General features: G+C 38.7%; 1 protein-coding gene across 1 annotated transcript in view; it reads right to left on the bottom strand.

The window, feature by feature from the left end:
• Window positions 1-9,679: 9,679 nt before the first annotated feature.
• The window catches only part of CDIN1 (CDAN1 interacting nuclease 1), a 232,727-nt gene continuing 216,904 nt past the window's right edge, over window positions 9,680-25,502 (bottom strand). Inside the window, exon 11 of the mRNA XM_072808852.1 lies at window positions 9,680-15,332. Coding sequence (XP_072664953.1) covers window positions 15,266-15,332 — 67 coding nt within the window. The 3' untranslated portion in view covers window positions 9,680-15,265. The remainder of the gene's footprint in view (window positions 15,333-25,502) is intronic.

Genomic DNA, 25,502 nt, shown 5'->3' with positions numbered 1-25,502 from the left:
TGGTTAATCTTTTAAGCTATTATATTCAAGATAGAAATCTACTGAATCTGAAAGCAAAATACAGCATTCACACTGCTATTCTTTGAAACTCATTTTTCCCTACTGTGCCTGTATAACTGTTTGTTAATATCATATTTTGCTTTAAAAAGAGGGAGTATGGTGACCTCAGATGTCAATGAGCATCAGTATTTTCCTTATCATTTTGCTGACTCTGAAACTCATTACTTAGTGGTAGAGCAGCCAAATTTCTAGTCTCTTCGGTATGAAAACACTAAAAATTAGTAGCTAATTTTTAGGCACAGTGCTAAGTGGATATTAATTTTATGTGCCTTAATTGTAAGTTTGAACCCAGCCCATGGGCAGACATATTTCAAAGCATCATTACCATAGAGTCAAGAAGGATGGGACAATAATTGGACAACTTTGGCATGTTCTACTCGGTAAAGAGAAAGACACTTTAGATAATCAAAAAGTGCAGAGCTACTAGCAAGATTTTGCTTCACGGTGTCCCCTAAACTGTTAAGAACCAGATGGCTTCAGAGATATGATATATATGAAACTGATAAAAATTTGAATCCAGTGGTTTCTGGGGAATTTGAGGCAGATGCCATCAGGATGTGCATAAAAAGTTAAACAGCAGTAATGAATTCCCTTAAATGTCTCTAAAAACGCATATGGATTCTCAAAGTCCATATTTTGATTTTGTGTGTGCAGCTCATAGCTCTAAGTCAAAACAGGGGAATGGAGTTACACAAGATTTTAAATCACTTGCATACATATTCTTGCTCAAAGTCAGCAACAGAGAAAATATGAGAGCTTATCTTACTTTTCAAGAAAGCATAGATGGGCATATGGTGAACATTAGTTATCTGAAAAAAATGAGTTTTGGTCATGACTGCATATTGCCTCTTTTATTCTGAAACCACCAGCCCAGGACTGAAGTGACTTCACACACACACACACACACACACACACCATTGAAAGCAGTAGTGACAAAAGTTTTCTCAACGACAGCTCCGCATGGTAGTAGGGGCGAGAACACACCTTGGCTGTTGATCTTGGATGGGACTTGGTCAGTTTTAACCACGGTAGGGGAGTTGGGAGTGGTACCACCCTGATGTTCACATCAAATTCCACCACGCAAATTGAAGTTTGAGAATCATCTTGAAGTTCCTTTTGCAAATAGAAATTAGTGACAATTTTCTCGACTTGTTGCCTTTCATCAGTAATCAGTTTTCTCATGTTTAATGAAGAAATGTGGGTCTTCTGCTCATGAAATTCTTGCGGTGTGTAGGATGGAACAATGGGACATTCTGAAGATCATAGACATCTAATGGCAATGATTTCCAAGTCTGGATTGTCAGGCCCAACTGCTCTCTTGATTTTGGATGCATGTTTTTATCTGTCCACGGGCTCTCCTAGCTTGGTGTGTATTAAACACTGACCTTTTAATATGGGAGAAATGCCTTTCTGTTCTCAGTGACAGGGAAAGCTCCATTCTTACCGGTTTCTTATTTTCACCCTTTGGACATTGGAGATCTTGCACTTATCCCCAATCAGTGCTCTTTGCTCTGGCCATTAAGAAAACTCCAAGCCAAATCTGCCTCATACCAAGTCATTCTATAAATACATAGTATGCATTTGAAGAGGCTTTTTTTTTAAAAGATATTTAAAGATGCTTTTTCATCTTGACTTCAACTTATTTCTCTTCATCTCCTTATTCCCATTTATTTATTTATTCATGAGAGACACAGAGACAGGCAGACACACAGAGAGAAGCAGGCTTCCTGTGGGATGCCTGATGTGGGGCTTGATCCCATGACCCCGGGATCATGACTTGAGCCAAAGGCAGACACTCAACCGCTTAGCCACCCAGGTGCTCCTTCTCATTTATTTTTAACCTGTTGTAACGTCTCTACCCCCTGCCAAAGCACTCCCAAATCCATTTATATGAAAAGGAGGAGCATGAATAAGTAAGCTAACTTTTTAATATCCTCCTCTTCCCCACAGCCTCCTACACTTAATGTTGTCAAGTAAGGACTGAGTTTTCCCTTCTTCCCCAGCCACTATTTCTATTCATTCTCTCTGTTGATCATCTCTGGAAGCCACTTTGCCCTTTTTCTTGTTCGACTGCCATTAAGCCCTAGTTCAAGTAAGCCACCTTGGTCTCCCCACAAGGATATGGTTATGAAGTCCCTGCTTACACATACAAACACATCACTTCTTTGCTTAACAACTGTTAACCAGCTTTGTATTTCCCACAGGTGAACATCTAAATTTCTGCCATGGTGAATAAGGGCTTCATTATCTGGCATTAGATTTTCTTCCAGGCTTTTCATCAGCTTTCATTATTCACCCTGTGCAACCAATCACCCAATCACCCCTGCTAATAATGCCTGGACATGCTAGATTTTTCTTCACACTTCCATCGCATTGGTTATGCTATTCCCTTTGCCTAAACAATTTCAAGCTCTTTCCCCATCCTTCTAGAAAGAAGCTGCTGCTTCTAGAGGCCCGATCTCATATGTCCCTGTCCTTCAGAAGAAGCTAGTCAATAAGTGGTAACTCTCCTCTCCTTGCCACCCTTGAATAAATCTCTAAGTGCACATGCCACAGGATATTTTAAGTATTTGTTTACTTGTCTCTTCCCTTTATGAAATCTGAATTCTTCAACAATAGGGTCTATTGATCTTTGCAACCCTGGTGTCCAGCACAAGGCTTGGAAACATGGTTATTAGATATGTAATTAAGTTCCAGTGAAGTCATAATGGGGTGGGATGGGTCCAAATCCAGTATGGTTTATAAGACGATGACTATGAAGACACAGGGAGAGCACCACATAATGGCATAGGCAGAGATTTGGCAGCTACAAGCCAAGGAAAGCCAAAGATGGCCATACACTAGGAAGAGGCAAGGAAGGCTTCCCCTATGGGTTTCAGAGGTGCTGTGACTCTGAACACCTTGATTTCAGACTTCTAGTCCCCAGAACTACAGAGGCAATACATTTTTGTTGTTTCACACCACCCAGTTTAGGAGACTAATAAGCCCTCTCTCTATGCTCATTTTAAATGTAAGCATTACTTTTATATCTTTTCATTTTGATAATGATATATAACTCACTTGGAGGTATGTTAACTTCCATAAGGTTTCTTTTTTTTTTAATTTTTATTTATTTATGATAGTCACAGAGAGAGAGAGAGAGAGGCAGAGACATAGGCAGAGGGAAAAGCAGGCTCCATGCACCGGGAGCCTGATGTGGGATTCGATCCCGGGTCTCCAGGATTGCGCCCTGGGCCAAAGGCAGGCGCCAAACCGCTGCGCCACCCAGGGATCCCTTCCATAAGGTTTCTAAACAATGTTTCTCTCAAAGGTTTCAAATACCCCAAATGAAAAATGTCACTATTGATCAGAACTGTATCAACCTAAAAGATGCAGAGCATTATTAAGGCAGGTCCCCTTCCTGTCTTGGACTGGAGCCTTAAAGCATCAGTGACCAGAGTTTATAGTTTTTCTAAAAATAAATTCTAAGGAGGTATCGTTTACATACAATAAAAACAAATTCATTGAAGTGTAAAGCTTAATGAATTCTGACCAACGGACACTCCACGTAATCACCAGCATAATCTGAAAAAAGAACACTTTCATCACCCCAAAAGGTTCCCTTGTGTTCCTTCCCAAATCAACCTCCCTTCCCCCAGGAAAATATTGATCTCCTGTTTTTTTTTCTAGGGTTTCCTGTGAGTGGATTCATACTTCTTTATGTCTGACTTCTTTCACTAAGCATTACATTTTTAAGATTTATCCAAGATGTTTCATGTATCAATAGTGCATTCTTTTTCTATTGCTGAATAGTATTCCATTACATGGATATATAACTATTTATTTATCCATTCACCTGTTGATGGACATTTGGATTGTTCCCAGCTTCTGGCTATTATGAATAGAGTTCCTATAACTATTCATGTACAAGTCTTTGTGTTGACATATGTTTTCATTTCTCTTAGATAAATACGCAAGGGCAGAATTGCTGGGTCATAGGGTAAGTGTATGTTTAACATTTTAAGAAATTACTATACTGTGCTGAAGTGGTGCTCATTGAGTGTATTGCCAGTCTTGAAAATTTTGGTTGTTCTAATGGGTGTGCATATTTTGTGGTTTTAATTTGCATTTTCCTGATGACTAATGATGTTCTTTAGCTCTTCTTGTGCTTATTGGCCATTTGTGTATCATCTTTTGTGAAGTTTCTGTTCAACTCTTCTGCTCAGTTTTAAAAATAAGTTCATCTTATTGAGTAATAACAGATTTTTATATATCCTGGATACACGCCTTTATCTGCTGTAAGTTCTACAAGTATTTTGTAGCAGAATATGGCTTGGCTTTTCATTTTCTTAATGGTATCTTTCAAAGAACTGTGCTTTTTAACTTTAATCAAGTCCAATTTGTCATTTCTTTTGTCATAAGTCACACTCTGTGTCCTAAGTAACCTTTGCCAAAGTCATACAATTTTTTCTCCTATGAAATAATTGTATATTATCTTTTATGTTTAGGTTTCTGATCCATTTTGAGTAAATTTTTGCATATGGTGTGAGACAGGGGTCTGAATTCATTTCCTTCTCCTTATAAATATGTATTTGTTGCAGCACCATTCTTTTGAAACAACTGTTTCTCCATTGAATTACCTCAGCATCTTTGTCAAATATCAATTGACATATATGTGCAGGTCTATTTCTGGACTCTCTAGTCTGTTCCATTGATATATAGGTCTATTTTTTCCACATTCTCTAGATTACTGGAGCTCTACAAAAGTCTGAAATCAGTTACATTAGTTCTTCAATTTTGTTTTTTTTTCAAAATTATCTTGGCTATTTTAGGTCCTTTGCATTTCTACCTAAGTTTCAGAATCAACACATCAATTTCTAAAAACACAAAACAAAAAATACTTCTGGGATTTTGCTTTAAGATTACTCTGATTTGGTGAGAACTGATATCTTAACAATGGTAGGTTTTCTGATCCATGAACCTGATAGACCATTTATTTCAGCCTTCTTTATTTCTCTCAGTAATAATTCACACATTTTATTTTATTTTATTTTATTTTAATTTTTTATTGGTGTTCAATTTACTAACATACAGAATAACCCCCAGTGCCCGTCACCCATTCACTCCCACCCCCCGCCCTCCTCCCCTTCTACCACCCCTAGTTCGTTTCCCAGAGTTAGCAGTCTTTACGTTCTGTCTCCCTTTCTGATATTTCCCACACATTTCTTCTCCCTTCCCTTATATTCCCTTTCACTATTATTTATATTCCCCAAATGAATGAGAACATATAATGTTTGTCCTTCTCCGACTGACTTACTTCACTCAGCATAATACCCTCCAGTTCCATCCACGTTGAAGCAAATGGTGGGTATTTGTCATTTCTAATAGCTGAGTAATATTCCATTGTATACATAAACCACATCTTCTTTATCCATTCATCTTTCGTTGGACATCGAGGCTCCTTCCACAGTTTGGCTATCGTGGCCATTGCTGCTACAAACATAGGGGTGCAGGCGTCCCGCCGTTTCACTGCATCTGTATCTTTGGGGTAAATCCCCAATAGTGCAATTGCTGGGTCGTAGGGCAGGTCTATTTTTAACTCTTTGAGGAACCTCCACACAGTTTTCCAGAGTGGCTGCACCAGTTCACATTCCCACCAACAGTGTAAGAGGGTTCCCTTTTCTCCGCATCCCCTCCAACATTTGTTGTTTCCTGCCTTGTTAATTTGCCCCATTCTCACCGGTGTGAGGTGATATCTCATTGTGGTTTTGATTTGTATTTCCCTGATGGCAAGTGATGCAGAGCATTTTCTCATATGCATGTTGGCCATGTCTATGTCTTCCTCTGTGAGATTTCTCTTCATGTCTTTTGCCCATTTCATGATTGGATTGTTTGTTTCTTTGGTGTTGAGTTTAATAAGTTCTTTATAGATCTTGGAAACTAGCCCTTTATCTGATATGTCATTTGCAAATATCTTCTCCCATTCTGTAGGTTGTCTTTGAGTTTTGTTGACTATATCCTTTGCTGTGCAAAAGCTTCTTATCTTGATGAAGTCCCAATAGTTCATTTTTGTTTTTGTTTCTTTTGCCTTCGTGGATGTATCTTGCAAGAGGTTACTGTGGCCGAGTTCAAAAAGGGTGTTGCCTGTGTTCTTCTCTAGGATTTTGATGGAATCTGGTCTCACATTTAGATCTTTCATCCATTTTGAGTTTATCTTTGTGTCTGGTGCAAGAGAGTGGTCTAGTTTCATTCTTCTGCATGTGGATGTCCAATTTTCCCAGCACCATTTATTGAAGAGACTTTCTTCCAATGGATAGTCTTTCCTCCTTTATCGAATATTAGTTGACCTAATTCACACATTTTATAACAGGTTTTGTTAATATTTATTTCTCAACGAGGAACCATAGTTCTTTCCTTGTGACTTGGGTCTTTTTATACTCTAAGCATAACAATATATGGGTCATTGGAAACCAAAGTAGAACTAAGAAAAATCATTTTGATATTGGGCATAAATAATTTATTCTCTCTTCTTCTGTGCAATGATCATGTTCACAGAGTATTACTGCAGATGAAGATCACCTAAAGAGATTTTCCTTTATAGTTTGAGAAAAAAATGACAATCACGGAGACCATAGGCCTCTTAATTTTAACATTATAGATATGAATGTAATTGAAGATACCTAACTTTCATTTGAACTATATATGGCAGGACCATCTTCTCAAATGCCCTAGTTGGAAGATAATTGCCTCTTATAGAACGTTTTCACTTTTCTTCTCTGGCGGTCATGAACCCGATGCCACATGACTGGTTATATGCTGAGGTTCTTTACTAGTGGTAGATTACAGGAAGTTAGTAGAGTATATAAAAACAGATTGTAGGTGATAGATTGAGAATTCACAGGTAGCCTAGCTGTAGGCTGTAGTAGTTTTACCTGTTATGTTTTGTGTTTGGCTTAACTTGGATTTTTTTAGATTTTGTGACCTTATGAATTATCAAGGAAGAGGATAGTCTACAATTCCTTATTTGTATTTCTAAAATACAAAAAGTTTTGAAAAGTCCCAGTTTTTAAAAATAACATTTGATAGCAAACCTGATCAGAACTAAACTCATTTAGTACCCAAACCTGACCTAAACTGACATGAAGCTTTTTTTTGGTCTTTTCTGTCATTTAGTGTGAATATTCAAATAATTCACTGTAGAGATGTTTATGCATTTGATTATAGCATGCTGTTGCACATCCTGCATAATAATGTAGTGTCCATACCATGTATCTTTCTAAAATCTGAAAATCAGAATTTTGAAGTCCATTTGAGCCCAAAGATTTTATACAAGTGATTTGGATTTCTGTGTTGATTTCTTGTCTATGCTGAAGGTATGTACACAAACTGGTGAATTTGCAGAATACTTTTTTTTCCTTTTTCTTAGTCACACTTAATCTGTGAGCAGCTATAAAAATGTGAATACAGAATTCCTTTGTTTTTGGCAGCCCAGACTACATTTGGTCTTTCTAATAGCATCTGGCTCTATCTGGGAAATAGACTCTTTGTCCTTGGGAGCTAACCCTTGTATCTCCTCAAGATATAGAAGCTGAAGAGGACAGATACTCCTGCCCCAATGCTTTCAAGCGTTGGTCATATTTGACCTATACCTGGCTGGCTATTGAGATGCTCAGTCCCATAACTCTTGGAGGAGCCGGGAGAAACAACAGAATGACTGATAAAAGACTGTACGTTGTATAGCATGTGCTAAGTCCTCTGGACTTCATATTTTCAGCCTGTCCTTAGCTCTTGGTAGCTGTAAGTGCAACTTAATTTGGAAATAGGGTCTTGGCAGGTATAAACAAGTTAAGATCAGCCAACTGGATTGGGTTGGACCTTAGTTGACTATTACTGGTATTGTCATAGGAAGAGAAGAGACACACAATGAGAACATCATGTGACAATGGAGGAAGGGATTGGAGTGATCCATCTATAAGCCAAGGAATGCCAAAGATTGCTAGAAAATCACCAGAAGCTGGAAAAGGCAAGGAAGGAGTCTTCCCTAGAGTCTTTGAGAGAGAGTATGACACTACTAACAACTTGATTTTGGATTTCCAGCCATCAGAACTAGAAGAAAATAATTTTTTCTTTTTCTTTCCTTTTCTTTTTTTTTTTTTAGGTCAATGCTCTGCTCAAGTGGGGCTTGAACTTACAACCCTGAGATCAAGTGTTGTCCTCTCTACCAACTGAGCCAGCCAGGCACTCTAAATTTTTGTTGTTTTAAGCCACTGCATTTATAATATTTTGTTATAACAGTCCTTGGAAACTAACACTGTCAGTAAGTTCTTTCTTGGTTAAGTCAACCAGTATTTGCTTCTTTTGTTTGCTACTAGACATTCTAATTTATACACCAAGTAATAACCTACACCCTCCTGTGTGATTCATGCATGTTATAAATATTTAAAAAATTCGAACAGGAATATATTTAGATAAAAAAGTTAAATGTTCCTACCCAAAGAACCGCAAGTCCCAAAGCTAAAAGAAAAGACAACTCAGAAATTGAGATGCAACACTAGAGGGTGACTAAAATCCTGAGGGGTTCCAAAATAAAATATTTTGTTGCTCATAGCAACAAATTAGTGAATAGCCAATCAGGGATTGCCTTTGAAAACATTTCAAAATAGGCTGTCCTTTACGTAAGAGAAAGTCTTCTTTTATGTTATGATTGCTTTTCAAGATACATTATATTATGATAAACGATCATGTACATTGTTTTGACAATCAGAGAATTTATGAATGAGAAACTGATTTGCCTGCAGTGATGAACTGAATTATAAAAAACAAAGCATTACCGGTGATAATATCATTTAAAATTTGTTTAAGAATTGTGCTACAGTTTTGCTTTCTTTTTAATCAGGAGAAAAAAGAAAGGAAAGGAAAAAAGAAAAAGAAAAAAGAAAAGCAGCCAATAGGCATTTATTTTGTGGTAACAAGCAACTGACAGGTCTCATTAGAAGATCTTACAAATCCATAGGTGTAGGCTGGTTTGTTTCTGCCATATCATGTTTATGTGACCTTTCAGCTATATTATCTAGATATCCTACTTGTGTTTTTAAGCTTGTGCAAGGGGGAATGTCACCAACTTCTGCTGTTCTTTGTTCTCAAGTTCTTGGGGTGAGTGTGAGGATTCTCACCAGTCTAAAGGGGGTGGGGGGAGTGTAGCAATTGGGAGCCTGTACCTAACGTCTGTGTGTCAGGCATGAAGTGCCTCCTTGATTTGCAGGAAATAGAGCTTAAGGTGAAAGAGAAATTATGACCTCTTCTTTGCATTCATTCCTGACAAAAGCAAACCAAATCCCAGCAGGTCAAATCATCTGTGGAGGAATAAAGAAGTTGTTGTCCAAGGCAAAGGAAGTATTAACAGGCACAGTAAGATTGTCCATACCAAAATTTCCAGGGAGTTCTGTTGAGGCTTGAAAGTCCAACTGTGTCATAGTTAGGGTGTTGTGGGGAGAGCTTGGGTGGCTGTTTGCCCAAAAGCCTCACAGATGCTCACTTCCCTTGGTGCATTTAAAGTAGAGCCCTTGGAAATTCCATGCATTTAGTACCCCAAGATGGATCCATTTGGGGCGTCAAGAAATGAACCCAGCTCACAGGAGTCTAGTATGCAAATGAGATGTCAATTTACTTAATTAAAACACAAACTATAATCATGAGAAGACCAGACAATGATGGTTTTCTCGCTAGCAAAGAGAACAATAAGTGAGAATCCAAATTATAATGAGAAAGATGCTAATACATATGAAACCGGAACACTGGAGTTAGCTGTTTGACTAATCAGCTCAGTGGTCTTACTAACCCAAGGCATCAATCTCTATGAGAAGAACCCTGACCCAGCACCCGATAGGCTGACTCTGGGAACCTGGTCTTCTAGCCTTGACTATCCACTGCCAGCTGCTTGACTTCTGACTCCTCAATCTCCAATTTCCAGTCTGGCTACTTTCCTTCTGAAGGGCTGCTTCCTTCTCTAGATGTCTCAATGCCATTGGTAAAGCAGCTGCCTATATATCTATATCTATATCTATATCTATATCTATATCTATATCTATATCTATATCTATATCTATACACCAAATAGTCACCATCTGGCTCTTTAGCCTGGGAGAAACTTCTAGTTATCTTGTAACATATTTATCTACAAATTAACTTAATACAATGAGATACTTAAAAATTCTAAGTCAATCAATTATGGTTTGGAGGAAGCTTTATTTTTCCCTATGTACCACCCACAGACATGGTGATCCTGAAAATGTCTCTGCCTCTTCTCATTGCTTACAAGCCAATTAGACTATAAATATAACTGAGTTATCTGAGAATTGAGGGTAAGTCTAACTGGTGTGTATGTGGCTCATGGTGAATGTTTGTTGAGTGAATGAGTGTGAGTGATGGGTGGTGCTGTCAACCTGTTTTGTTTGATGTCAAGTAGGAGGTGCATTGATCCATGGAGGGTTTCCTGCCCAACACTTCCTGATGATCTGGGATAGTTTTGTTTTTAATTAAATCACATTTTTACTCATGAGTAAACTTTCAAGCTCCTATCACGCCAGACATATTCAAATAGTTCACAGTGAAGAAGTGCATTGACCTTTTGAATTTGCTCATTTCTAAATTGAACAATTTAGACGGTTTTTCTTCTAAGCAATTTAGGCAAAAATGTAGTATGCTGCTCCTGAAAAGAATGGTCAGTAATTGCAATCATGACTCGATAATGCATATAATCTTGTTTTCTTCCTTATTGGAGGAGGATCTTACTGGTCTCCCTAACGTGTTAATCTGTTAATCAACATATTGAGTATCTTTTATGTGCAGGGCATGGGTGAGACAAATAATATGTTCTTCACTTTGAGACATCTTCCACGTGTGTCAGAAAATTAACATCTACATATAAGAGTTAGCTATCGTCACAAGGCAGTACTGAGAACTACAGAGTAGAAGAAATCTGGAAGACCATAAACATTTCTACACAACTACTCAACCGTGGGGAGGTTGAACACTTCCTCGGGGGCTTCGTGAAAACTTTTATTCTCCTCTTAACATTCTCTTGTCTACAGAAAGAAATTAATTATTTTATGTTCAAAGCCACTCAACTTTCTTGGGTTACATAACATATGGTGAGTTGTTGAGCTAAGTGGAATGGCAAGGTCAACTTCTCTGACTACACATTTCTCAGAGTTTTACATACTAATGACTCTCACACTCCTGTCTCCAGCACTGCCTTCCCTTCGACCTCCAGACAAAATATTCAACTGTCAACTTAACACCTATGCTTGGTTGTCATCTAGGAGGCATCTCAAACCTAGTATACCCAAATCAGAACTCTAGATTTCTACCCCATCGCTGTCTCCACCTCCATCAAAAGCCACCCTCAGCTCTGTGAATAGTATTACCATCTATCCACTAGATCAAGTAAAAACCCTAGAAGCCATCCTTGAGTTTTTTTTTCTTCTCCTCACTGTTCTTTTTTGCCTCTCCAAACTATCCACAGGTCCCCTCTGTCCTAGTTCCAAACTATACCTTTTGTCTATCCACTCCTAATCTTCTAGTTCAAGCCATCATTCTTTGCCTATTTTTTATTCTCAACTTTTTAATTGTGGTTAATACACATAAAATTCACCATTTCAACCATTTTTAAGTGTACAGTTCAGTGGCACTGAGTATTCACCTTGCTGTACAACCATCAACCACCATCCATCTTCAGAACTTTTCCATCTTCATACATTGAAACTCTGGACCCATTAAGTAAGTTCCCCAACCTCCCCACCTCATAGCTTGTGGAAGAACCATTCTACTTTTGGTCTCTGAATTTGACTACTCTAGATACCTCATGTAAGTTGAATCACACAGGATTTTTTTCTTTTGTGACTGGCTTAGCATAATGTCCTCAGGTTTTATCTACGTTGTAGCATGTGTCAGAATTTCCTTCCTTTATGAGATAGAATAATATTCCAGTGTATGTATATACTTCATTTTGCTTGCCTATTCATCCACTGATGGACCCTTGGGTTGCTTCCACCTCTTGAACATTGTGAATAATGCTGATTCTTGCCTAATTTTTGATTCTCTTTTCCCTAAAACCTATTTGCCTCATAGCAGCCAGAGTAATTTTTAAAAATGTAAATCAGATCAGGTCACTTCTCTGCATAATATCTTCCAAGGGCTTTCAATTGCACTCAGTAAAATCTCAACACTTCGCCATACAGGCTTGCCCCTGCCTAGGTTTCTTCTTTGTCCCTCCGTGCTCGCTTTATCTGGCCACAGGCCTACCTGTCATTTTGAAACAGGGCAGACTATTCCTGTCTCAGGGCCTTTACCCTCTGCATGGAATGCTCTGTCTGAGTTTTGCAGAAATAGCTCCTTCTCCTCATTTAGGTCTTCACTGTAGGTCACCTTCTTTGGACACATAATCTAAGCTAAAGAGCCCACTCTCTCAACCATGTATTATCTGTCACATATCCCTAGTCTCTTTTTTCCCCACAGCCCTTATCACCATTGAAAATTGTTATGTTCATTTATTGATTTACTTATTTATTTTCTGTCTTCTCATTTTAGCAATGTGCCACCATGCCACTACTGACCTGTGGATAGGATAATGACCAGTGGGATCGGAGAAATGTAAAAGCAGTGAATTTTGCAATTATAAAGTCAGTTGGATGCTTTTTAAAGAGAAAAAAAAAACCCCTTCTGTGGTCTAGTATACTAATTTTCCAAATACCATGCCTAGGCATTTACAAAGGGGCATATTATACAACAACTGAATGCTCTGGGATTATGGTGCCTATAGTATAATCGTATGTTGACAAATGGAGACCAAACATCTGAAAAGTGAGTATGTCCCTTGAAAATACTTAAGGTCTAACAGATCAGTATATTTGGAGACACATGTCAAAAATCAGTGTGTAATTTGTATTAAATGATTGTGGAAACTCATAGATGGTACCTATAGATCTCTGCTGGTATCGATCATATACTGTTGTCAGGGAAAAAAATTATCCATAATGCTCTTAAACTGTGTATATTTATTTACAAATCATTCATATGTATGGTAAAATATTAGTATATTAAATGCTAGTAAATTTAAGGGTTTCTTTTTTGAGATTGAAAAATAAATAGAGGCTCCAATATACTTTTCCTGTATATCCTCTGGGATGAATGCCTCCCAGTCTTTAGCCTACTGGCCAGAACATGGACTACAAAGTGTGTCAATAGCAAAGCTCTGCTCACTGTCACTGATCAACCTTCTATCAATAGACTTTGTCAGGGAGATGACAATTCAGCTGTTGCTGTTTCTCCTTGAAATGCATAGACAGCCCTCTATGGTCTCTGGTATGATCTACTAGTTTTTGTTGAATTGAAGTTATTCCTACTCTAGAGTTAATTTTTCTTCACAACCTCCTGGTGGATATAATAACTTCTGCTTTTTTATTTTTTTAAGTCAAAAGAAACTTTCCAGATGACACTATGCAAAGTTTTCATACAGTCTATCAGTGATTCAGGTATACCCTCATGGGATACTATTCAGCTCATACTTTACCATGTTTAAAATTAATGTAGAGACATTTAAACTAATGCCTTTTAATAAGAATATTTTGTATGAAGAGATTAGTCAAAAGAAACCTATATACAATAGTTTTGCCCAATGTTTATGTTTTCTAATAAATAGGGTTAGCTCTACTTGAGAAAGAGATGTATAAAGGACATTTTATTTTTATTGAGTTGTAGTGTACTGTTAAATTGCTAAGGTTTGGTGAAAGTCAAGGTCCCCGGGGATGTTTGGGACAGCAGCAGGTATTTGCTCAATGAATTGATTTTCTAGTTATGGTCTTTAAAAACAGAGAAAAATTAGATTCTTCACCTCATAGCATTTGAATTATTGCTCTGTGACCAGATTGAATACTTTCTACCAAATTGAGTATTCTCTTTTCCCAGAAGCTTTCGTAAAAGAGTCAAGAGTCTTTTACAAGAGACTCTTTTACAAGAGTCATGCCAAGTCAGTCAAGACGAGCCATTTCAAGTGGACGAAGAGAGGAAAAAGCAAAACTGCCTTCATGGGAGGCCAGGCCTGTTCTTTGCTTTGTCTCTAATTAGCACGTGACCTCCAGCAGGTCTCCTACTACCTCTCTAGTGTGGCTGTTTTCTTATCTCAGTGATTCCTGTTCTCCTACACATTTTTTAGGAAGTGCCTTAGCTTTGTAGGAAGATGTATGGAAACGACTATGTAAGTGAAGAGATTTTGCCCTCAAAGTTTCTCGCACTTGAAGTATTACTATGCAAATTAATCTCATATTTTTTAAAGCTCCTTGTTTTATCTATCTATTTTTAAGTAATTCTATTCCTATTTTTAAGTAATTCTCACTAATAGTTTTAGACTTACAGAAAAGTTGAGGAGATAGTGCAGAGTTCCTATATACCCCATATCCAGTTTCCTCTTTTATAAACATGTAAGATTAATATCTTATCCATTTCTTTTTTTCTTTTTTTAGTGAGGGAGAGAAAGAGAGCATGTGTGTGCACATGTAGGAGTTAGGAGGAGGGGCAGGAAGAGGGAGCAGGAAAGAGAACCATAAGCAGGCTTCACACCCACCTGACTCCAGGCTCAATCTCATGACCCTGAGATCATGACCTGAGCTGAAACCCAGAGTCAGATGCTTAACTGACTGCATCACCCAGGCTCTCCCAGGATTTTATCCAATTTTAATCACTAAAATAAATATTCTATATGCACCAGGTCTTAAAAAAAATAGATGTAGGGGGCTGCCTGGGTGGCTCAGTTGGTTAAGCAATTGCCTTTAGCTCAGGTCATGGTCCCAGGACCCTGCAATCCAGCCCCTTGTCAGCCTCCCTGCTCAGCAGGGAATCTGTTTCTCCTTCTCCCACTCCCTCTGGTTGTGCTCTTTCAAGTAAATAAAATCTTTTAAAAAATATAGATGTGGACCTGCTAACTTTTCTGTGATCTTAGCTTTCCCCCCCCTTGCAATGGAAAATAATGTATTTGCTGTAAATAGAAGTATCAATCATAACATTTTGGCTTCCAGTAACAGAAAAGTCTGATTCAACTGGCTTAAAAAATAAAGAAAATTTGTTAGCTGAGACAACAGAAGGTGTGGAGGTAGGGCAGTTCTAAGATTGATTCAGGAATTCAGGGATGTCACCAGAGCCAGGCTTTTTCCATCTCTCTGCCTCCTCAATCTCAGTGTTGGTCTGTCTGTAGTCTCGCACTGCTTCTGGTGGCCAGATGGCTGCAGCAGCTCCTGCATCTTAAACAGATATCACCATTAGGAAAGGGACTCTTTTGTGATTCTTCATCAGCAAAGAAAACCACAAACTCTTTTCCACAAATGCTTCAGTAGACTTTCTCTTGATTTTCTTTCGTTCAATTGCATCACATGCCCATGCCTACACCAGTCACTGGTAAGAGAAGGGGGAGTGTGTGTGTGCCACGAATGGCTTAGTGTAATTATGATGTGCCTCTTTGGGCTGGGACTGGGGTGCTCTCCTCCTAAGGAAGAGCCATTTAAGGGACAGCAGATACATGAACAGAAAGGAGGCGTGATGGTGAATGGCTAGTGGGTAAGCAATTAACAAAGGCAACTACAACAGATATTATTACACTTACATAATAGTGGTGAGTGGGAGAAATTTAAGTAGTAAAATAACTAACACATTATCACAGACCAGGTATTATTCTAAGATAGAAAAGACTTGGTCATTTTCTACCATACTTTAAGGTAATGATGACGTGGGGATCCAATATGGGTGTGAGGGCCCTTTAAAATTTGTGTAACTGCCTGTTTTACAGATTCAGAGACAATATACCCCCAAATATTTGTTGCGCTGTGTGGAATGAATATTTGGCCAGAGCTCTAAAGATAGATTTTTTTGCTTCTTTTTGTGTGAATGGGATTTACTCTTCTAAATTTTGACTTTAAAAAATCTGTACACACTTCAAGTAGAGTTAGTATAGATCAGATACATAATATTTTATAAACAAGCTTCTTCCTGATTGCAATTATCATCAACTTTCAGGACATTACCAACATTTGAAGAACAAACTCATTGAAATTTTAACAAATTTGCTTTTTTAATTATTGTTTGAAGTGTAACCTACAAAGAGTATACCCTTTTGAGGGGCACAATTCTAACACTTGACAGATTCATGCAACCACCACCAGAATTAACAGAGAATATTTCTAACATCCTAAAAAGGTCTCTCATGCCCCCTTGTGTAGCCAGCTTCCTTCCCTCCATGCTAGCCCCCAGTGATCATCCATTTCTATTCCTAAAGTTTTGTGTTTTCCAAAATACTATATAAATGGAGTTAACCAGTATATGGTCTTTTAGATCTGGCTTCTTTAACTTAGCATAATTCTCTTGAGATTTATCTATATTGTGGTTTGCACCTGAAGTTGGATCCTTTTTATTATTAAGTAGTATTCCATTGCATGGATATACCACAGTTTGTTCATCCCAAAGCTGAGGATATTTGGTTTATTGCAAGCTTTTGGCAATTATGAATAACATTGCTATGAATGATGGTGAAGGGGTTCCTGTGAAAGCATTGGTCTTCATTTCTCTTGGGTAAATGTCTAGGAGTGGAATTGCTAGGTTATCTGGTATGCATTTGATTTTATAAGAAATTGCCAAATTGTTCACCCAGTTGGCTATACTGTTTTGCATGTACAGCAGCAATGTAGGAGCGTTGCAATTGCTGCATAGCCTCCCTCAGTACTTGGTAGTGTCAGTTTTTTATTTGAGCTATTCTAGTAGGTGCGTAGTGGGATTTCAAATGATATTCATTTGTGTCTTTCTAATGACAAGCGTTGCTGAACATCCCTTCACGTGCTCATATGGTATATCTCTTCACTGGTGAAAGGACTGCTCAAATTTTTTCTCAATTTTTTTTTGTTGTTGTTTATGGAGTTATTTTCTTAGTATTGAGTTTTGAGAGTTTTAAAATATTATGGAAAGGAGTTCTTGTCAGATAGGGTTAGCAAATATTTTATTCTAGACTGTGGCTTATGCTTTCATTTCTTAACCATGTCTTCAGAAGATTAATCTATTTTTAAGATTCAAATTTTTAGGTTCTAGGTCTGGAGAAAATAAAAACAATTTATGTTAATTCTTGCTTGAAGATTGCCTACATGCAGGGTTAACAGTCTTTTGAAAACCCAAAAGATCAGAATAATTCTTAAAACAGATTTTTCTCTGATATCCTGGAAAAAAAAGTGAAGCAATGATATTAAGGCTTTCTTGGATATTATAATTATGAGCTATATTTACTTATAAAATTCATAATTATTTATCTTTGTCCTGTAGGTTTGCAGCATGATTATTACTTAGAAAATTAAGCTATAGAACAATGTTCATGAACTTTTTTAATGGCTCATTAGAACAGTTATAACATTAGATGAACCCCCCCCCCCTCAAAATTACCAGGAATGATCCCTGATAAGCCCCTGGAATCAAAACTCTTTTACACAAAATTTGGAAATTTTGCTCTCTCTGTTAAGATAGAGTAGGCCGATGGTATGGTTACAACCTGCAAATCTCAGTGACTGAGCATGAGCGTTTATTTCTGTCTCAGGTTGGGTGGTGGTGGTGGCGGACTGTGAGTTGTTCTATTTTGTCTCTCAGAACCTCCAATGGTGGAGATTTCAGCCTCTGGAACTTCGTTTGGGTTGTACAGCAAGACAAGAGAGAGAAATGGAGAATCCCACAGGGCTTTTCACTGCCTCACTGTCAGAGCTCACCCGTTCTCTTTACCTCAGCCAGAATTGGCAACATGGACCTATATCTGGAAAGTGTCCTCTGCTGTGCATTCAAGCAGTGGAGGAGCATCTGAGGTTGGTGAACATTAGTTATGTTTATCACCTAAAGTAGTATAACAGATAAATTACAGTCACATTACTTAAATTAGACATTTTGACACATTTTTATTACTTACTGCCTGGGAAACCCTGGACAATTTTTTTTTTAAAGATTTTATTTATTTATTCATGAGAATACACAGAGAGGAGAGAGAGAGAGAGGTAGAGACAGGCAGAGGGAGAAGCAGGCTCCACGCAGGGAGCCCGACATGGGACTCGATCCCGGGTCTCCAGGATCAGGCCCTGGGCTGAAGGCGGTGCCAAACCGCTGAGCCACCCGGGCTGCCCAACCCTGGACAAATTAACCTCTGTGAGCCACAGTGTCCCCAATATGGAAAAGGGGTAATATGAGAGTTAACATTTATTGAGTATATACTAGGAGCCAGGGCCTGTTAAAAGTACTCAGTGTATACAGACAGGCTTTAATCCTTGCAGCTCAGTATACAGGAAGAACCATTGTTACAGATGAGGAAAGTGGGGCCAGAGGAGCTTGAGTAACTGGCTGACCCAGACAGCTTGTCAGAGTTGGTTCTAGGATTGGAAGCCAGGTGTCTGCCAGCTGTGCTGCTGGGTTCCGTGACTAGGCTCTATTTTCTCTTTTGCAATTGATCATCCCTGTTTTAATAGGTGTATATTAATGACAAGGTGCCGTCCTTGTCACTGTTACAGTTTAGATGTGCTGGCAAAGATAGAAAGGGACACTTAGCTAATGTATTCATTTGAATATTTCAGTAAAAACGGTGTTATTTTGTGGGGAGTGGTGGCAAGGGTCATCCAAAATAAGTATGTGGCTAAGAGTTTCTATCCACAGTTCTCTAAGAAACAGTCTTCTGTTTTCTACAACTCATTTTAATGATGATGTCCCTGGAGGCTTCAGTTCTAGCAGAGATGCTGGACAGATTTTTCCGGAGTTCTACAGTAGGGTGTATTTGCTGAGAGTGCTGCATAATAAATCGCTGGGTTTGTCCTCTCTGAGGGGAAGTAGCTTCTATCCCAGCCCTCTTGAGAGTTTTAGCCTGCATGGGGCTCGGTGTTTCTGGGTAGGCATTGAGCAATCAGTAACTTCGTTAGCATCTCAACCAAGTTTCTCTGGCAGTACACATAAGGGATCACCAAGGGCCCTATTATAAGAATCCAAAAGAGTCCCTTGTCAGTTAGGGATGCTTTTGGGTGCAAGTAACAGAACACCTAAGAGGTGCCAGTTGTCACAAGAAGAGTTTGGCAGTACTGACCTGGACTCAGCCAGGGGCTCCCTTTCTTTTGGCTCTGGTGGTTTCTTTTGCCTTTTCCTTATGATCACCAGATGGCTACTGTAGCTCGACCATGCCATCTTGATAGCTAAAGAAAGAAGGATGGCAGAAAAGGGGTTTCCTTCATCAGGGAAGAAATGGTTTCTCTGAAACTTTACAATAGGTGTTTCCTTGCTGCTCAGTGGCTACAGTGGTGCTGCCAATGCATCATCAGGCCAGTCCACCTGTGCCCTGATAAAGCATCTGCCTCCAGTTCTTGATAAAAATTGTACTGCTAGAGGGACGCCTGTGTGGCTCAGTGGTTGAGCATCTGCCTTCGGCCCAGGGCATGATCTTGGAGGCCCGGGATCGAGTCCCACATCGGGCTCCTGCAGGGAGCGTGCTCTTCCCTCTGCTTGTGTCTCTGCTTCTCTCTCTCTGGGTCTCTCATGAATAAATAAAATCTTTTTTAAAAAAATTGTACTGCTAGAAAGGATGAAGGAGTGTGTGTGTTTGTGTAGACAATCAGTTTTTGTTTGCCGCATGTTCCCTCTCCTATACGCACCCAGGAACAGATAATTTCTTGTATGAATGTTTATCCTGAGGGCCTGTTGGCTTCTCTAGAATGGACCCCAGGCCCCACATCCCCAGGGTAGCAACATTGACTCCACTCTAGATGGAGGGGGCCAATCAGGCTGTCTCTGGTGAGCCTCCAATTTCAGCATATGGGGAGTTATGGTTTCCATAGCAGGGAAGACACCCTTCCTCATCCCATCTCCAGCTCTCTCAACAAATGTTTCTGTGCTAGTTAGAAGGAATGAACGGACTATTTTGGTGACTGTGTAATCTGACATCAGTGAGCAGCAAACTCAGATCAATTTCAGGTAATGATTAGATCAAGCCATTGCAGGACCGTTGTTGTTGTTTTCCAGGCTTCATGTTTTTAATAAGATAGGACACTAGGTTGAATCCAATGCAAATCATTTGAAATTTTCAAATTCAGTTAATGAGAGCATCTGGATTATCTTTACTATTATTTTTAAAAAAGATTTTATTTGAGAGAGAGAAAGAGAGAGAGAGAGAGCACACACATGCATATGAGTGGGAGGGAGGTCAGGGGAGGAGCAGAGGGAGAGAATCTTAAGCAGACTCCCTGCTGAGGGCAGAGCCTGATGCAAGGCTTGATCCCATAACCTTGAGATCATGACCTGAACTGAAATCAAGAGTTGGACGCTCAATGTACTGAGCCATGCAGGCACCCCTGGATTGTCACACAGCCTGCCATGCTAAAATGGGAGCATTACAAAGTTTTTTCTTTTTTTTTTTAAAGATTTTATTTATTCATTCATGAGACAGAGAGAGAGAGAGAGAGAGAGGCAGAGACATAGGCAGAGGGAGAAGCAGGCCGGATGCGGGACTCAATCCCAGCACCCCAGGATCATGCCCTGCGCCGAAGGCAGATGCCCAATTGCTGAGCCACCCAGGTGTCCCTACAAAGTCATTCTTAAGAACCGTTTATTTTGTTCTGCTGCTTTCACTATTTTTGAGTAAAAAGATTTTTCAGTTCTCCCTTTTATAATTTCTGTAACACATGGGAAAGAAAAGGGGCCAGGAGGGTTCTAGGAAAACTGGCCATGTTCACTATTCCCTCTTGGTTGTTCTAACTCCACAGTGGAGGCTAGGCGTGTGGAGGGAGCAGTACTTGGGGGCTTGCGGACACCACGTTTGAGAACTTTGTCTCCTGGTGTTCCATCAGATCTTACTAACAAACAAGGGGAAGACATTCTCAGGGAGTTGACAACCAGTCTACCTGGGCAACTGACGCTACAATTTCATTTACATGATTGGGTAGACATACATTTTAATATCTATTTTAAAATTGTTTTTCAGTTTTCTGACAATAAATAGTATGGAGAGAGAAATCATTCCCTTCAGAAAGAGCATCTTTTCAAGTTTTCTTTCTTGTTATGAGGAAGTAAGCAACTTCTACAAAAAGCATAGGCCATTAACTCCTCTGGTACTGACATAAGGGCACTTATCCAACCTGGCAGGGCTACTGCAAAGAATAGTTAATTGTTTGCAAAATACTGTCAAGCTCCCAGGTGAGAGCCACACTTTCCATGCTCAGCATTACTGTTGTAGCATTTTCCTGTTGCCAAAGAGAATCTGCTCCAGACTGCCTCCAACATGTTGGGATATTGGCCTGTGTTTTGAGAGGGGAGCATCAGTACTTGCTCAATTGTTTAAAAATTGTTCAGTTTGCCTGTGATCTAATGAGGTTTATTTTTAGAGGTGGTGTGCTGGCAAAAGTCATGTCTTTTAAAAAGCCGCCCCAAATGGTGTTACAAACATCAATCAGAGGAAAAAAAAATCCAGGAACAAAGTAGTAATTTCCCCAAATTCCTTTAGCTTAGCTTTGTTTGTTTCTCTAAAGATCAAATTCAAATAGTATTTTATGCTTTCTTTCACTGAATTAACAGTGGCCCGGAGAATATCTCAATCCCCTTAAAGAAACAAGGGGATTGTTACATGTAACAAGCCCCTGCATTTTTCAGGGCTCATCTGGTGTGCAGTGGATCTGGGCCCGGCTGCTTTCTTACCCTGCTGCCCAAGTTGTCTTTATGGCAAAGGCCACAGTCACTATCAAAAGAAACACGGGTTCACGTCCTCCAAGCTCCTCTTCTGGAGCAGAAGAATGTTAAACTAGACGTCTGTCTGTGCAAACAATCAACTAAACATATGCCCACTTTCAAAGGGGGGTCTGGTTCCGTCGGTCTCAACTTCTGGAAAAATGACTTTTTCTAAATGAATTTTAGAAAAGTATTAAATAAGCCAAGCTATCTGTGTTCTACTCATTTCTACATTAGCGTGGAAAATGCACATTTTTAATGGTGTATATCATTTATTAAATGGATCCTTCTATGGTAGTAGTAATATTAATTACACAATGTATAACAGAATTAGAATATAGGATACTAGTTTTATTAGGGCTATGATTTATGATGCATTACGTACTAATCTTATTTAATCCTCATAATAGTCCTAGGTGATAGGTATTATTTCATTTCCATTTGACAAATGAAGGAACTGAGGGTTTTAGAGAGTTTGCTTATCAGTAAGTGGATAAGCAGGGAATCCAGTGTGTTGTCAAAGCATGTGTGAGTCATCAGGTTCTACGGAGTACAGGTTGAGATTATTATATGCTAACCATGATCAGAGAAGTTCATGAGTTATTGTTGGTGTAAGTATTGGCTTATCCTTATAGGAAGAGAAGACGGTAAACATAACATCTGTGAACTTTTTACAATGGAAGGAAAAAATCAGATGAACATGTAAATTGGCCAGAGGGAAAAGAAGTCTTAAGAAGTTTCCAGATTCATTCCTAGTGGCACATCCTTAGACCAAAGGGCAATGTATCGAAACTGCCACCAAACAATAAGAGTTTTAGTTACTAAAGTGCAGGTGTGAGGAGAATTAGTTGTTAAAATGCCAGCTGATTTCTTCAATAGAGATTAGGATATCAGGGCAGGGCAAAAACTAAGGTTCACAATGTTCATTTAAAAATACACTATGATCCTTTACTTTGTAAATAATGAATGTAACTAAGGTACTGGAAATTCCTTCCAGAATAAATTGTTAACCCTTTGGTGCAAGGGACAGTGGACAGGAGGCTAGGAGAGACAGATTCTGGTTCTGCCCCTAATTAGTTAGCCACATGACCTTGGGCGAGTCACATAACCTCTGCAGACTACAATTTTTTCTTTGACGCAATGAAACCTCTGGTCCCTTCAATTCTAAAATTTTCATAGTCTATGTAGTCAAACTGGTCTCATGTTCCCTAATAGTTCAGTTTTACTTCCACACACCTCTTAGGGAATTGTCAGGGAGCTGCTGGAAAATGCAATTCAGTTTTCATGTGAGTGAGCTTCTTTGCTCACTCCACACCCCTGTTCTGCTCTTTTTTAAAAAACCCTGTCATTGCAAAACACTTTCAAGGATGGTGGGGGAGCAAGAGGAAAATCAGTTACCAAAAGCCTGAGTTTTACATTTCCATGCAGAGCACTCGTGTCCACTTTGCCACCTCTTTCATTGTTCTGCTTTTTGATTATTCTGTTATTGAATTTTTTTTATTACAAAACACTTCATAAAAAATTCTAACTTTGAAAACCTGGATGGATACTTCTAGTCAAAGGAGCAAGAAATAAAATATTTTTCGACTTTTATCTACTAATTATCCGTGTGTAATGATAGTTATTATTTTAGCTGTTCAAATTAATAAACTGACACAAGTAAAACTGGATTAGGAAGATTATTTATGGCTTAATGGTAAGTATATTAACAAAAACTGCATTACCAGGTAAAGCATACCCATCTCCTCTATCCTAGAAAAAAATTTAATACTTTTTTTGGGAGCGCATCTTACTACAAATATTGCAAATATATAATCATGACCTTAGAGAAATGCAGAGACTATGTAGGGAAGGGATACCTAGAGGATATCAAGACCATGAAGGAGAAGGCATAGTCTGCAGCTGACCTTGAAACCCCAGCCCGGTTTTACTGACAAACAAAACACCTCAGAAATATGTAAGACCATCTAACTGAAGATAATCCTCAAATCTCAAGATCCTTGGGCAGAGGCCGAAATAGAGACACCCCACCCCCCGCCCTTGTTTTTCCATCAAAAATGTCTTTTAACTTGTAGATGTTTGCCGAAAGTAATAATTATCTATGGCCTTCCACTGTTTGAGTTTTTAAGTCCTATTCTTATGGACATATTTAGCTTATAAATGAATTCCTAAATAGACTTTAGCCAAGAACAGATAGTTCACTTGATGTCATAGGCCCTGTAGAAAATGTTCCTGCTTGTTTTATTGCTTAGGCTGATGAACAAGATTATGAGTTCCTTTCCAAATGGGTCAAATTTATTCATACTTGCACTAAATATGAATGGCCTAGGGCAGAAATTAGAAATATGTGGCAACTATGTGATCACTGCCCATTCAAAACCAGTGCCCATAACTGATCATACCTCTATTTCCTGTTGAGCTGAACTCAGTCTCAGAATTCTTAGCAGCAAACACAGCTGCCATAACCAAATAGAGCATGATTTACTGCCCATATTCTAGAATTAAAATATCTTACTAAAATCCTCAAAGTGTTGCCTCTTTCCCTATTACACCTTGACTGATTTTTCTGAAATTTTCAAACCTTTTGTTTTCATTTTGATAATGACTTTTTTCAAGAACCACCTCTTATTGCATATTTTAAAATTCCCCACAGCACTGAAACACTTTTAAATATACATTAGGGACTCAAATAGTTGTGTTTTGAATAGCCTACATGCTAGAAATAGAAGAAAGAAATATCACATAGAGCCAGGGAGGACTCAGTCTCAGGACTATCTCAGAGAGAACTGGGTGTTGTTTCTCTCCAGACACTAGTAGAAAGGATCCTGTACCAAATAGCCCCAACAAATTAAGTCCTGGGAAACTGGCAAAGAAGAATGTGTAAGTTCCAATTCCTTTTGTGTTACAAGTTTCCAAAATACAAGGAAATATGCCAAATGCTTAGGACCTTCAAATGATAACGTCTGATTTAATGACTAACAGGGAAATGCCCGCGGAGCAGTTCATGGACAGTGGTCTCTTCAAAGTCAGATCCTGTTGGCGAATGACCAAAGAACCCTTCTCTCCTGATCCAGCCAGCCACTTCTATGGCCAGGAAGCACTTTGCCATCAATTCAGCATTAAAAAAGTGAGCAATTGAAAGTACCATTTGCAGCTAACCTAAGAATTCCACCGAATATCCCAAAATTGGCTTTTGAAACACCTTTGCATTTGAGGCCTTGACTCTATTTTAGAGGAAGCCATTTCTTACAGAGAAATGTAAAGATTAAAAAAAAAAAATTAGGCTAAGGCATCAAGAGAAAACGATTTTTAAATGTTCTAATTTCTTTGGAAATATATTGGATAAACAATGCACTAGGGCTAGCCTGAAGGTAAATGGAATGAGATCACATGAACTCTCCTTTTTTTTTTTTTTTTTTTTTTCACATGAACTCTCCTTAACACTAAGTATGCATCCTAAGATACTCTGGTTAATGAACCTGTTTTGAGATTGGGAGTTTCTAAAGTAATTGTTTAATACCAACATGTATGATGCTATTCTCACATTCCAGTAAATACAGTTTTTAGCTAAGAAAATGAGAAAAAAAAGATTCTGATTATGTTTTTTAATGTAAGTGAAGGAAAACATTTTTAGTGTTAAGTTTGTAGTTATTTGTTCATTCGATATTCATTGAGCACCTGCTCTGTGCCATAAACTCTGT

Source organism: Canis lupus, chromosome 32 (genome assembly GCF_048164855.1).
Source record: "Canis lupus baileyi chromosome 32, mCanLup2.hap1, whole genome shotgun sequence".
NCBI classification, from domain to species: domain Eukaryota; kingdom Metazoa; phylum Chordata; class Mammalia; order Carnivora; family Canidae; genus Canis; species Canis lupus.
The sequence above is the reverse complement of the archived record's forward strand: the minus strand, read 5'-3'. Positions and strand labels throughout refer to the sequence as shown.